Genomic DNA, 15756 nt, shown 5'->3' on the forward strand with positions numbered 1-15756 from the left:
AATACCATCCACGACTCCATTACTGCTTAAAAGTCGAAGCGACTGGTGACACGTTTGACCGCTTGGTTTCCACTTTAGCAGATCCTCAAAAGAAGAAATAAAAGAATGCGCCATCTTCACAAACAATTCAGAGGAGCTTGCTGGCTAAATTCGACGCATCGGTGCGCACAACACCCGTACCAAAAGGACGGCGTGAAAACTATCGGTGCACACAAACAGCACAATCCAGTTGGGCAGGATGCTGTTTATAAAACTGTTAATGAATACCCAAGGGGCATCTTAAAAAATCAGGCACAGAAGTGGTGATGTTGAATTTAAGACACCAAACCTTGAATTTTTAACCAAAATTCATTGATAGGAAACCAAACGAACGCATTAACTTACAATGTGAAAGGAGGATGTATGTGAAAACAAAACGACGATACAAAGAGTGCTGTAACTAATTGTAGTTCTAATATGTCAGTTTTCAACTCAGTTATATGGTTTACTTCAGTGTTATCGAAACAGCCACTCATGACTTTGCTTAAATATAATTCTTAAGTAACTTCTACAGATCTGTTGTACATGATCACATTCCTATTTCAGGAAATGCCAAGAATGCATTCACTTCAAATCATGCTTTTTAGACAAAAACGGGTAGTCTTCTTCCATCAACCTCCTTACTTCCTGAAAGCAACTGGCTGCAATTGGCAGTACCAAATCCACATCATCAATTATACGGTGCGAGTCGGCTAAGGATGATCCGTTGTTGCTTCTTGCAATCATAGTTAAAATTTGTCGTCCTTACAAATTATATGCACAATCTGTATGTGCTACCACTGCACCTATTCAAAAACGACAAGGTATGTTTTAAGGGATAAATCATTAGGTCAGATTTGGTGCGCGATATTTGTATTGCGGTTTGTGTTGGGTTGGTTTACTATGTAGTAGGGGATGCAAATCTTATATTTGATTTTAGCATTGGCACAATGTAAGCAGACACAGGTCCTGTTGGCACATTGGTAGACAATAGTTACCCTACTTGGACGTGAATGCAAATTAGCGCGTGTCTCTTAAATTAAGGATCTCCTTTGTAGTTTGTGGATTTGCTGCCTTATAGGCTTTGTATCATTTTGCCACTTCTTTCTTTTGTCGATGTGAGATGGTTGTTTACTCTACTTCATTAGATGCTTATTTCTTCTGGTTCGATGTGAAGAGTGTTTGTTTCGGCCTCACGTTTTTTGAAATTCCAGGTCTAATTGGTTTTTCATTTCCGTAATTTGCTTTCATCTGAATTTAACGGTGACGATGGTGTTTGATGGAAGCACTTAGTTATTTCTATTGTCCAACTGGGGTGCTATTCGTTACGGGAATGTTAGGCTTGGAATGTTAATTTCTTTTCGGATAGTCTCGGAGCTGGCATATTCCCCTTAAACAGATAAGTGCCGTTGTAGCTTAAAGTCATTTTCGTGGGTGTTATTTGAGTGCCTTCACTTTATGTTTTCGGCTTTCAGTGCGATTTTGTGCCGTTCTGCTTTGCCCAGAAAGGTCTGGTTTGTGCTAAAGAAACTAAGACTCATTTGCATCGATCCATTTGATCCACTTCTGTTAAATTCAAGTAGTTTTTCCGATGGTTCCCCGGCGGTCTTACTTGTAGAGATTAGTTTGGGTACCTTTAACTTTCCCTACATTCACTTAGTTCGGAATGCGTCAAACTAGACGGAGTTTTAGAGACCGTCGCGACGGAGCAAGCGCTGGCTGGGATGATCAGGTACGCAACCGTAATTCTTGATCTGCACAGGGAGGGTACATGAGTGCCAAAATCCGCAAATTGGAGGCACAGTTTGCTGAGAATGGTCAGAAAACTTTAATCTTCTCTGGAATTCGTGTTTTCGTGAATGGCCATACAGGTAGTATCTTGTCGTTGAACTCTGACACCATTCAGAACCACCAGCCCTGGAAATAAGGCGGTTGGTTCAGGAAAATGGTGGGACATTTGTGCAATACTACTCACAGTCTGCCGGAGATTTTATGGTCGCTGCAAATCTGCCCCTGAGTAAGATCAAGAAGATTGGCAATCAAAAGGTGGTCAGAGCCTCTTGGATTACCGAAAGGTTCGGCATTCCTGTCAGTTTTAGCTCCACAAAGCTTCATAAATTTCTTTGATGGTGTTTGTGTTATTCATTTTGCCACCCATCGTTGCTAGTCTTCGTGTTCTATGCGGTCGTTTCTTAACTTACTCTAACGAATTTCCCCACTTACTGGCAATATTTAATCTCTGTTTCGTCTAAATGCCAGTATTGCAGCTGGTCAGCTCTTACCATGGAAGAATTTTGTGCTCTATCCCTCCGAAGGAGAACTAAAAGGACAAAATACTCTTCCTGGGATCAAAGAAAGGTCGACGAACCTGGGTAACTTCGCTTTTTTTTGAAGGATGAAATTACCTGAATTCTTAACTGTGTATTTGAAATTTGTCGCTGGATTTTTTCACAGTTTAACGGTTGCCTTTTTTCATTTTATTCGAAGTAGCAGAATCAACTGTAGAACAGTCGGTTTCATCAGACGTGTAAGTCATCACTTTAAACCACTTCCCCAAAGGCTAGTTCAGATTAACGTTCTGTTTTCCACTAGAGCGCTTGGGAAAATACTTGACCAAGTCTCTGAGGTCAGTAAAAACGATGATCTTGCGAGCTGGAACGACCTCATGTCCGGACATGATTTCTCTACCGTCATATCTGCCGGTTCTGATGATTCAAGTTCGGTAAACACACTTGCGCTTTCTTAAAGTAGCTCTTACTAGAACTACTTGTGCTAAGCACTGATGCCTGAATCAACATGAATTTTGGTGGTTGTGGTGCTTTTTGATCTCACTTCCCTTCGCATTGAAGCTCTACCGATAAGGCATTTTTCAATTCTTTTATTTGATGGATGAGTAATTATTTGTACTAGTAGGATGTTCTTTAATTCTCAACTCCTTCATAATGTAGGACGCCTCACGAGACAGCCTCCCGTCCAAGGCTGTCACCGACTCTCCCAAGGGAGATCAGGTAAACGTCATTTTTTTCATTTCTCGACTTTCCCTGTACTTTCCCCTTGGAAATTTGCTTATGAAATGCAAACCTCTCTTTTTTTGTATTGTTTCCCCAATCCTTATCTGATAAATGGACTGTTGTAACAAAATCATTCTGATTATGCACATTGTGGACTCCTATAGCATTAGCAACCCAGTAACTTCACAATCTTTCTGGGTTCAAAAGGTATGTCTTGAAATAAAAACTGACGCCTATCTCGACGTCACGGTCAACATCATGATCAATCCTGGAAATGTGGTGACTAACCCTAGGGTGCAAGGCTTAGTCATCCTGGACATGTGACTGCCATCACAAATACATTTGACAAATTGATTGGTCAATTTTATGGTTCAAGCAGTGTTTCAAGGATGTGTGGCCAAGTGGTAGTTCGCGCCGTCAATTTAGTGTTAACCCCTCCCCGTTGCAATTTTTTGTGACCGCATCTCTGCGGTCGCATGTATAGCTAGGGCCTTTTTTGTACTTTTATCCCAAAAACATGTTTGTCCATGAATGTACAGGGAAGGTGAGGGTCACGTGCACATGCCTGCCCGCGTTCCTTTTCTCTGTCTCCTCTGTCTGCCCGTACACATCCGCCTGCCTTTTCCCAACTAAGAATAGACGATATCTGTGCACTATGCATGTAATGTGTTATGGTGACCTACTATTTATTCCCATCTTTTTCCTGGTCCTATTCACTAATTTCGTCATGCATGGCGAGCTACTTCAGATAAGAGAGGCGTGATGTCACGTATGTGATACTGATAGCAAAAGTGTTGGGAGAAATCCTCAAATTCACCTGTTTTGCAATGTTCCTTTTACTTTCCCAGGTAAAGGAGAGGGAGGGGACCGTGTTGCCGACCACAAGCGATGACTACATCCGGCGGTACTACTCGCGCTCGCGTCTCCATCACCTCTCGAAGTGGGCGGCAGATCTGCGCTACCTCGTGCGCTCACTACGCCTCCAGGCGCAGGGGGGAAGTGGTGCAGACGGTACAGAGTTGCTACGTGCAGAGGTACAGCGTCTCCAGGCGGCAGGGGAGCCGACAGAATTGGTATTGCAAACCGTTGGCTCATCCGCTGCTGACGCACGTCCGCTACTTCCCCGTCTCCTCATGCACATCGACATGGATTGCTTCTTCGTGTCTGTCTGTCTGAGACGCCGACCTGAACTCGTAGGTAGGCGCGCGCTATAAAATTTAATTGCTCCAGCTTTCTAATTGTTATTTCTATTGGTTTCTGGGGTGACAGTCACTATTTCTCGTCGTAGGAGAAATAGTCATTGGGAGTGGAAGACCAGTTAAATTGATAGCTAAAGTGAATATTTGGAGGCAAATTTATTATTTTTAGCTGTTTCCTTTAATAGAACCCGTGAAATCAAGTACTAGATCATCGTTTAGCTTTTGCACTCTTCTGCACTACTGCACTATTTCCTCAGTTGGTGGCTACAATATTTTACATCATAATTTTCTTCAACATTGCAACTTTAATGTATTCCTTGAGTCAGATATCGTCTTTCAACACCTATACATTTACTTTCATTTTGATCATGATATTCGGCACTAACTTTGGGTAGTTAATGTCCTCTCTTCATTGATGCATGTTTTTTGGGGCTTGATTTTGTTTCGAATATTCACAATGTTGCGCTCACACTTGGTACACACACTTTGAATCAGGCACCAACTCTCGGTCCAATGGGACATTTCAGTTCTCGGTAATTTTTTTGTAATTAGCTTTGATATCTACTTAACGTCTCATTTTCCAGTTGCAAGATATGAATCTTCCCTTCATTTGCTAATCTTGATTGATAATTATCATCACGTTGGATTTTTTATGTTTCAAACAAACTGGGCGAATTTAGCCTACGTATTAACTAATTTGTTTAATTGCCAGTAAAAGTTATTCATGTCGCATTTCTCTGACTGCATATTGTTTACTGTTTTGTACGGTACTAGGTCTCCCCGTTGCAGTAACTCACAATAAAGGGACGAAGGCTAAATCGTAAGTCCCCCTATTTGCTTTGATGCCTCTTATTTTAATTTAATACCAATTTCCTTTTTTTTGTTTCTTTAGTTCCCTTTCAGAGGTTGCTTCGTGCTCGTACGAGGCCAGAAGAGTAATCTCTGATACGCTTTTTATGCCACTATTTCGTTCGCTTGATAATGCTAAGCCAGTATCCCGAACTGGTACTTGTAGTTCGGTGTCACTAACGGGATGCACCTCGGCGATGCTCGTAAGCTCTGCCCCGATTTGAGAACCGTTCCCTACGAATTCGACGCTTTCTACCAAGTTGCTGAAGTTCTCTACAAAACTGTTTCCAGGTGAATTGCTCTTCATCTTTCCTGTTGTTTGAGCTTCTCTTATTTCGATCAACTGTTTCTTGTGATAATGGTATTTCTGGAGTAGCATTTCTGTTCGCCTAAAAAAATTGGTACTAAATCACTAAATTACGCACTTTTATAGCTGTTACTAGTGGACCTTTTTTTCAAGTTTATGCGGTCCCAGATGTTTAACTCAAATTTGCACTGATTTAATGGCAAATGCAAATCAAAGCATCAAAACCAAATATTTACTTTAGCTTTATATGATTAGAAGCCTGTTTTACTGTGTATGCTATTGCGTATAAAATAATGGTTTTCGTGACCCTTACTCTGTTACTTCGCATTGTCTATTTCAGTATCCTGGCACCCTCTTCCCATATTAGGATATTGTGTTTCCATATCGAATACACAAGCTCATGTGCTTTTTTAATTCTCACCGAGGGCACCCAGTCTAAGTGTCCGGTTTCATTGGAAAATAGTTTTGATTTTGAGAGGAACTCCCATCACCTACTGAGGTGCCTCTTTACAGATTCTGCTTGCAAATCGAGGCACTCAGTTGTGATGAGATGTACGTGGACGTGACAGAATTGCTTGGGGTGAGAAAGGAGAAGGCGGGCATCCGTCTGACGAGTCCGCTGGTTCTGGGAGCGCTTATGCGAAGGCACGTGCGCGCAGCGACGCAATGCACCGCGACCTGTGGCTTCGGTACCAACCGTCTCCTCGCCCGCCTCGCCACGAAGCGTGCTAAGCCCAACTCCCAGGCTCTTCTTCTCGGCTCCGCTTGGCGCTGCCTCGACCTCCCATCGCCGCCCTCATCGTCGTCCGCGACAGTGAGCATCTGCGAGCTCGCCAGTCAGGATGGGTGCCGTTATCTGGATGATCTGCCTCTCTCACAACTACCTGGTGTGTAATCGTGTGTTTGTGTTCAACAGTAATGCTGAACATCCTAACGCGTTGGTATTTTTTGGCGCCCAAGTTCGTCTTGACGTTTTTAGGCATGCAAATTTGGCAGTACGAAAAGCTCTTAACGCCACCAGCGTCGAAATCAGATCGTAGCGTTCTGATAAGGCGTGCATAGTTGTTATCCTGCTACCTGGCTCTGATCCTACTTTGAGTGGTGTTGCTGGTACAACTGTGCTCATTTGAGTTAAACCTCATCATTTGACAGAAGTAAGGTATTTGCAGTGGGTTCATCAACGGTTTCGCCTGGAACATGTCCCCTTTGCGAACTGCATTGAGGGGATTCATTGTTCTTAATATTCCTGAAGGTTGGATGGCGTATTCTAGCAAGAGCATACCAATCGCTTTTAGTGAGAACACTTATCTAGAAATAGAGGTAAACATTAACAAAGTACGTAATATCGGGTAGCTTTTCAGAGTTGCGTCCTGTATCATCCCCATTCACCGTGTTGTCACTTCAATACCACTACCTCCTCATCTGATTTAATTTTCACCTCTTGCAGCATGATTTTTCGCATTTATATGCATGAGTCGCCGCTTTTGTGCAAATATTCTGCTTCCTGAAGATGATTCCAGTTTGCTCAATTCCTGTCTCTGTATTATCGTTGGGCAGAGATCAGAATTGGAGTGACTGCCAAAGCCAACGCGGTTTTGTTAGCGTTTCTGCTGCGGGTCTCCAGAGCTTCAGCAATCGATAACAAAAGCCTTCCTTTTATACACTGGACCAGCTAAGTTGGGATTGAGGTTCTTTTGCAGTAAACCCACTGTGAACTGAATTGTCGCCGTAGACGCTGAGGAGGAATCGACTCTGAAAGTAATTATCATTGTGATTGTGTCGAAGGCTCGAGGAACACTAGTACCATAGGTGGTGTGAGAAGGATTCTATGTTCCAATCTCGAGAGGCTGAAAATGTTCACCCATTAGAAAATATTTTTAAGAAGTATTATTCCGTAAGTTTTATTTTGTGTCCCCGTTTTTTCTTCATCTAGGTGTGGGAAGGCACATGGTTAAACGAATCGCGCAGACTTATGGCGTCTTGACGTGTGGTCAACTTCTGAAGGCAGTCACTCATACTCAGCTGTCTTCTTTGCTGGGTGCGAAGACAAGTCAAAGAATTTTACAGCTCTGTCGAGGGAATGTATGTTCCATTTGTGCATATGTTGTATACTTTAGTCTCGTAAGACGTTGATAACGATTATGAAAAATTTCAGATTTTGAGTCATTTCAAAAGGCCCTCAAAAGCTGGGCTTCCATTACGAACAATCGTCCCTGTCTTGTTTTATTTTAACGTGGAGGCTCTTCGATCATAATTGCCAACATAAGAGATCGGTATCATTTTTGACCCAGTTGTATTTCTATTTGAGGCAGTGGTTAAGGTCTGTTAGGTTTTGAACGGGACGGTGACAGTGCTCTCTAGTTTTCTGTCTCTTTTTCAGGATTCATCTGAGTTAACCCTGGACAGGTACGCCAAATCAATTTCGGCTGAGATAAACTACGGTGTCCGCTTATCTTCAGTAATGTCTTTTTTTCTCATTGATTGCTTTCTTTGTCGAACTTGCATCTACGCCTTGAGTAAATGTGACTTTTCAACCCCCCAGTGGTCAGAAGTAGAAAAATTCGTGGGTGACTTGGCGAATGAGCTCTCTTCCCGATTAAGGAACGCCGCCGCGGAGTCAAAGCGAGGATTTGGCGTGGTAGGAAAGAGCCTTGCCGTGCATCTCCTTACTCGAAGGCCTGATCAGCCCGTGGAGTCAGCCAAGTACCTGGGTAGATGTCCGCTTCGCTTCTCCTCCTATCTAAGAAGTCCATAGCAGTTTCACTGTTCAGCTTTTAGGGTAACTGGTGGAGTGATGCATGCGTATGTTAGTGTACGCTCATATGCAGAGCTGCTAGATCGTTCCGTCCCCTCAGCCTATCCCCTATATGGCGTTTCGATGATAGTAAGGCCGTCTAGTACTAGACTGTTCAGTATTATCACCATGCGACCCACTCCTCTAGGTTAGCTGGCGGGCTTTTCTTGGCCGTAAATCACTCAAATTGAAGTGGACAACAATCGCAGGAGCCTTATATTATTAAAATTTCAGCTGATGTTCACTACTTCCTTCCAGGTCATGGGATATGCGATAATTTTACGAGGATTGTTCCACTCTCCAAGGCCACCGCAGATTCCACGTCTATCGCTAGCTCCTGTCTCTCTGTTCTTCGACGTCTCGACCCCAATCCGTGTGACATTCGCGGGGTATGAACGATTTGGGTATCATTGTTTCGATGGGTGTGAGTAAATTTTTAATGTTTGTCAGACCTGATTTTAGGGAAGTGTATAATTGGCGACGTGGTAGATCTTACGATACCTCTAGGTTTGGCAATCCGTGTATGTATTGATATGCAGCATTTGGCTTCCTTGTCCTCAAATGTTTATTTTCCGTTTCCCTTCAGATATCTGTTTAATTTACAATACTTGGCGTCATCGATTCTCCCCACCACTTCGGGTTTATAGTACATTCATTTTTTGCCCCCCATGTCTTCACCAGATTAATCTTATTTTTGAAAGTGATTCATATCTGCCGTATTTCGGTAGAGTTTGCTCTAGTTAAAGTGAGAAGTCGTCGTTTAGTTCCTTGTTCACTGACATTTTCATGCTGTTACGATGTGACATTTAAAAGCCAGATTTAGCTTACAACCCAATTTTTTTTTAAATTGAGTTCTTTGGGTAATCAAATACCGCTGGCTCCCCTCATGGAGGTAACGAGCGATAGACAACTGATTTACGTTTTCATAAAGGCGATTTCTCAAATGCTTTGTCATTAGTAAATCAACCGATCAGATTAAATCCTCAAATGTTGTCATGTTAATGTTTCATGACATTCTAGCTGGGCCTTCAAATGCAGCGTCTCTCACCCTCCTCACCGTTGAAAAACCAGTCATGTTTAGAGGGGGACAAATCAAAACGTGATCCGCCCGTAGAAACAGCTTCGTCGATCACACGATTCCTAAAGCCTCTAGATCTTGACCAGAGGTAAGCCATACATCTTCACATCAATTGTCTACCACTATTATGAGTGAAAGTGGTTCTATTTCCCTGATCGCAGTAACCACACTGACAATTCATCCACTTCAAATGAGGACATCAAAGACCCTGATTCTCTGTCTGATTTCGGTGATGTAATGTCAACCCCTTCTGCTGATTTTGATCACCTGTCCCCATCGGTAAGTTATAAAGTCATTTCCGGGTTCAATCTTTCGCCATTTTTTGCTGTCTCCGTTACGATGACATTGTTGTGATTTGATTAAGGCCAGTTGATTGTTGCTCGAATTGGATTCGCCTATTTCAACCGAAAGTCTACTTTTAATTTGACAGTAGTGTAAGGCTGTTGTTAAATGTACTCTGCATGAAAATACCAACGACAAGGCAACCACAATGAAAAACGTGGAGTTTAGGAAAATAACCTGATTAAGGGCAATGCACTGTTCACCATCGACGTCAGTATTAGATACAAGCTGCAACAGACCCCGACCAACTCCCTGCTCTGGCGGATAAGGCGAAGGACACCGCCTTTGCTTAATTTGAACTAGCATTACCGGTCTTGGTAAAATGAATACATCGCTCTGCATGTTAGAGGTACGAAAGTCAAAGTGTACACGAAACCGGTATGTTGGCTTGACTCGTTTTTTTCTTCTAGAAACCTTTAAAACTTGCAACGTGATATATATTCTAAGGTTAAGTAGGGACTCCAAATCTGGATAGTACTCTAATACTAGTTTTAAAATAAGTTCATAGTTATGCGCTCCATTTAGATTTTTGAATAACGCGTTGGATTTTATAAGCTTTAATCCGTGGAAATATCATTCTTGCACACTTTTAGGAACCGAGCAGTCCTGCTCATTCCATCGAACAACAAGAAAGTCCGCACAAGCTTCTCACGGAAAGTAACCAGGAAGAGGAAGAAAATGTAGGTTGCTCGACCCATCCGTGTATCTAAGTTGTTCCGGTCAACACAACCAATGGTTCAGTACTTCATAGGTACCTCTGGTGGACCTCCTTCCACACCAAGAAAACAGACCGCTTGAGGAGGTCAATGTGTTCGCCAAAAGGTCGGTGGAGGAATTGCAAAACATGTTCGCAACGTGGATCACTACGGAATCGAGTAGGTCCTCTGCCCCGTTTTATTCATTGTTAGCACAGCCTACTGATTTAAATTAATAGCAAGCATTGAGGTGATTGGTTTTTGCTATTGTGAACTTTCTAAAAATGTAGAACGAGAATGATTTTGTTTACCTGTTTAAGGATTTTTCTTCACGAGCGTAACCTATTTACTTTCCGGAACTCCATTATCTTCATCCTATGTGTCGTTTTTTGATCGGGATGTTTCCAGCTTATTCCGGATTTTAAATTGTAATATACTTTTAAGCTTTTCTTTTTATTATTCGTGGCCACTATTGGTTAGAATTCTTGAGTTTCAAGTTTGGGGCGGTTTTTTTCTTCCAAATGCACTTTTTCTTTATTTGACTTTTCAAGTCGTTTAATGGGTTGCAGAATTTAACTCATTCCTAATAGGACGGTGTGTCATGGACGATGTGAACATACACTGTTGGGTTATCGTCTCGCTAACGTAGTCCTTTTCACATATTCAGTGCGTTCAAACACCGGTGTCATTTGTTACAAAATCTACTTTTTGCACCATCTTTGGTGGATCTTTTCAATACTTTCGTAGTAGCAGATATTATATGAATTCGGAAATGTTTTCACTATTCGAATACGGGAGATGTGGCTGAACAAATCCCTAAATAGGTGTGCTGGTTGCAGTCGTTTATCATCGTCAGTTGAGATGCGGCGTCTGATTTGACTTTCATCTGCCTCCAACCTTAAGATCCACTGGAGGAGGACCTATGCATGCTAGCTGACTATCTCATCTCCATCTTGCCGACGGACCTTGCACGGGTGCGTATTCTTCTGCGCGGCCTGAGGCGCCTTGTTGAGGGCGAGGGGGAGGCGATTGGTTTCGAACGCAGGACTGGTGGCGACGCGTGGCGTCTCGCGTTCCGTCGCCTTCGCCTCACCATTGATTTCGCCTGCCGTCGTCATTATGACGCCGATGTGCTCGAAATCGACCTCTATTAGTCTCCTCCGCCTTTTCGTTCTTCATTCTAGTTTTACATAATCGAAATATTTTATTAATAAAAGAACTCAGTGCGAATTTGTGCGACTTTGCTTTTCTCATGTGTGCTTGCTTCTTGACCGTAACTGCCAGAAACACTGTGTCACCATCTTTGCCAATTTATTGCCATGAAGTGTCGTTTTCTTGGAGAAATAATAAGTGGATCGAGAAATAGGTGTTTCAGAGGCTCTGAATCTTATTGTTATTTTTTGTGTAATGTAAATTTAGGTTCGAGATTTCACATGAAGGTGGGTTATGTTTGGTTCGGATGGCTGAAGATCAGTTGAGTTGTAGGATGTGCTTGGTGCTTCAAACCTACTTTAGACTTAATTGGTTGATTCGACCATCCTGTCTTTTCGTAATCATCACTCAGAACGAACGGTTCATTACTTGTGTTGTATTTGGATCACGTTTCCTCGTGCTCAGCGCTTTTATGAAATTCCTTCCTAATTCACTGCGTACACATAGCAGCTGGTCGTTATTTAGCCATAAATGGGAAAACCACCTACCATTAGTCGTTCTTTATACTTTTTAATCAAATTTAGGATGTTGTTAATTTTTCAATTTAGAAGTACGATTGAAAAATTTGCATTAGTATAAGTTCTGGTCTTATTTTTGCAAATTTTGGCTATATTTCACCTCATTTCCACCCTCAATATTAATAACGAAACCGTAAATTTCGTATATGTATTAGGTACAAGTTGATGAGGCGTATAAATCTTGTTAGTAGCTGCTACAAAACTTAAGTTCTTGATGGAAAATTGAAGATTTTGCGGCAAAGTACCAGAAGAGGACGCACAAGAGTGGAAGGTCTTTGAAATTGACGCAAGTTAACTCACAATTCATATTTCTTTTCCATCTTCTTACGCTGCTTCTCAACTAAAACAATAATAATATGTTATGAGCGATGAGTTCATACTAATGATGTTTTTGCGAAAAGCGGCTATGAAAACTCACAGTGCTGTGCTAGTCCCTCTCTAGCCTTCCTGCTCAGTTCTAGAATAGCAAAAGCAGCAGTCGATGAGAGTTGATTTACGAGGTGAATTACATGCTCGAACTCGAAATGTGCAACGCAGTAGCATCTTTAGCGGTGATTCCGCATGTTTTAAATTTCCTTCGTGACTGAAAGATCAACTATTGAAACAGATGGTGAGGTGTATAGTGAGATTTTAGAGTGGGAATTAGAGTGCGCTACAATTGTGTTTCTTATAGGAAGCGTTAATGTATGCAATATCAGGACAGAGTAGGGATGTTAGTAAAAGCCTCATGTCTAGGTGGAATGACCTTATATCAAGACGACTCTGAGGCTGGGCTGAGCAAATGCGTACCCTTGTGACGGTTGATTTCTTCCATATTGTCATTTATGTAGGGAATGTACTTATCCCTCAGATTGAAGTAGTCCAAGTAGTAGCCGAAGAAATTTGCCCTGCTGGATGGCACGTGACAGACGAGGTTGAGAAGGAGGAGGGCCAGAACCTTTAACATAGTGGTGGTGTGGTGTTCTATGCAGTGGTGCGCACTTCTGGAGTGCGCACAGTGAAAGGTCCTTCCTCACGCCTCACCACACTCTGCCAATAGGAGGTAGCCTATGCACTCTGACACTTGTCAACGCTTGGGTCTGCAAGGCATACTGTGTGGTGTGCAAGTTTAATGTGTCGCCTTACATGTCTACGATCTGCAAACAAAGTAATTCAATTGGCGTGTTCACGTTTGCTCCAACATCGATCAGTTTTGCCTTTGATCATCACCATCCAGTCATGGGTGGGTTTTCTTCTGATGCAATTTCATTTCAGCAATCATACCCTGTAAAGTAACGGCAGAATAACCTGAATTTATCTCTGGAGATCAATTGCACAACTGCAATTGGGTAGGAATATGTAAGCATTCGCCGCAGAAGTTACGTTTAAAGGGGCATTAAGAATAACCCTATTTAGTTCACTAAATCGTGCTTGTAAGCCTTGCAAAGTGTTTCCTCATGTTATTCATCGATACTGCCGCATTTTAGTTGTGGAGCTCTGAGATCACTTGGACGGAGCCTGCTTAGGCACATAAAACTGTTGAGTTTGTCCTCCCTTGCACCAAGGTAAGTAGATAGATCTTGTTAAGCTGAAAACTTCTTCCTTTATGAAATTTGATTTGGTTGAATTTTTCTTACTACTAAGCACAAATTGGATTTCTTCACCAGAAGCGTATGTTTGCAATAACATTCGGTTTTCCACTGTCTTGCCGCCGTCTTGGCACTCTTTTGTGGTGGTACGCAGTTGAAAGTTAAAAGGATTGCTGTTGTAATGAAGATTAGATACTTATGCTATGACTCTGTGGATGGCTATAAATCCAGAAAACTCTCCTCCTCTATTTTCTAGAAGTTTCAACTGGTAGGTAACCTCTGAGTGTTCTAGAGTCTTGCTTCCCTCAGTCTTTGTCTACTAATTATCCATTTAGGAGCCCTATAAGATCCAGCCTACACGCACATAGAAACCCCAATTTATGACAATTTTTGACATAGGTTATAAGAATTGGCGACTGGGCATCCTCCACAGAATTTATAGATGTCCTTCTCTGTTAAAGAACTGAGAGACATCCCAAAACTTTAGCTGACACAATTTGAGCATATTCGACTCAAAGCGTTGCTGTTGCGGAAACATACAATCCATTTCACAACGCCGTCAGAATGGAAGTGGCAGCCTGTTGACTGTTACCGATAGTATCGCGGAATTCCACTATGGCTTAGATTTGGATTCCATATTTGACTTCTAACTCAGGTGTTATGAGGGTGTTTTTCGGTCTGTATTTGTTGGTACTGGTGTTAGCTGAACATTTGAGCTTTGTCGAGACTGCATCATTATTGAATGGCATTTTCTGCAAGTAATCTTCATTATGCAATTTTTGTTATCCTGTTAACTGTCTGAGGCTAACAAAGTATGTTGAAGAGGATAGCGCAAACTACGCAGGAAGGGTCACCAGTCAGTGCGAACGCTTCGGAATTATGGAAATGACTGGCGACCAATTTGAATGTCTTTCCCGTCTGCGGCTTACAGTCATTTACGACTCAGATGATCAGGATCAGGATCCCTCGCTGGCGATCTAGACAGGAAAAACCGAATGTCAACTCTTGGTCAACTTTAAGCATGGCACCAGTTTGGCTCAAAGCATGGGTGAAGACGATTCTCAGGTTCATGCTTTTCGCCAACCCAACTGTCCCAACTCACAAAATCTCAGCACTTCTGAACCTGGTTGACGTCTCAACGACTAGCACATCGATGCCAAGAACAGTAAAACGCCTTCTTCTCCCGTCTGACACTGCAAAGCCTGAGATTTTGTCAAACAGTGCATTCACAGGCACCACAAGTGTCGCCAGTGCAACAGCTTTGGTCGAATGGGTTGGTATTGTCCACCCTACCCATCCAACTCGAATGGAGACACAAAAAAGCACAGGAAACGTAGTCAAAACAAGTCTACAAAGGGTTTTAACCCATCCGTCATGATGAATGTCTTCCAGATGAATGTACCCGGTTGCCAAGGCTTCATCATCTTTCGACTCAATGTCTGTCCAATGCGATTGCAGCTGGACATTGAGTCTGATATTACTATCATATTGCGTCGACTTGGCAAATTACCAGTTTTTTAGACCATTATGACTGCCACTGATGTAGGTGGTGACCAGCTAAACGCTCTGAAAAACTCCAGTGCTCCGTATTCTTTTATGGCACAGCATTCACTGGAATTTGTTACATTTCAAGGAACAAGGCTCGACCTACTGGGCTTCTTCTGGTTTAAAAAATTGGATCTGGAGGAACTACCAGTCCAAACCATTGGAAACCAAATGCATCCCACTATCATATCCCAAAGCAGTTGGTAGCAACTGCCAAAGACTTCATCCAACTTTACCCATGCCAATCAGAAACAAGTGACCATTTCGATAGCTATTACTACTAAACTGTGGTGACTCACTGTACATCGCCAAAGGCTGCCCGATGTTTGGCGATCTTATTGTTTTCCCCAACCCGCCTCATGATAGTGGTGATTTCATTATATATAGCTAACTAGGTGAATGTGTTGTCTGGTGAGGGAGGCGACTGTTCATCCAAAGGAGGAGAAAGAAGAAGAATTTTACAACTACGTTTGCGCGCACTTTCGTGATACTAAGTGATGTGACTAGCATGTTCAGCCTTATGAAAATTCAGCATTTAATGAAGAAAGTTTGATTTGGACCTTATATAAAATTCAACATTTCGTTTTTTCGTAAAACATAAAAAATACCCCCATTTCATG

General features: G+C 42.3%; 2 protein-coding genes across 2 annotated transcripts; one reads left to right on the forward strand and one right to left on the reverse strand. All coding sequences in view use genetic code 11, as the record gives it.

Annotated features, from left to right (window-relative positions):
• Positions 1-1684: 1684 nt before the first annotated feature.
• EGR_02248 (DNA repair protein REV1) lies at positions 1685-11447 on the forward strand (the record flags this gene model as incomplete). The annotated part of the gene is made up of 19 exons (XM_024491497.1): positions 1685-1750; positions 1781-1889; positions 1925-2093; positions 2611-2740; positions 2967-3026; positions 3878-4226; positions 5003-5048; positions 5121-5163; positions 5244-5368; positions 5898-6271; positions 7318-7466; positions 7765-7842; positions 7927-8095; positions 8437-8567; positions 9199-9344; positions 9418-9535; positions 10192-10278; positions 10350-10473; positions 11197-11447. 19 exons carry the CDS (start codon positions 1685-1687, stop codon positions 11445-11447), a joined length of 2724 nt encoding a protein of 907 aa, XP_024354003.1.
• An 872-nt stretch (positions 11448-12319) lies between these two features.
• Positions 12320-12969, reverse strand: EGR_02249 (hypothetical protein; the record flags this gene model as incomplete). The annotated part of the gene is made up of 3 exons (XM_024491498.1): positions 12320-12363; positions 12442-12480; positions 12813-12969. 3 exons carry the CDS (start codon positions 12967-12969, stop codon positions 12320-12322), a joined length of 240 nt encoding a protein of 79 aa, XP_024354004.1.
• Positions 12970-15756: the final 2787 nt, after the last annotated feature.

The sequence above is a fragment of the Echinococcus granulosus genome (genome assembly GCF_000524195.1).
Source record: "Echinococcus granulosus chromosome Unknown EG_S00010, whole genome shotgun sequence".
Taxonomy (NCBI): Eukaryota; Metazoa; Platyhelminthes; class Cestoda; order Cyclophyllidea; family Taeniidae; genus Echinococcus; species Echinococcus granulosus.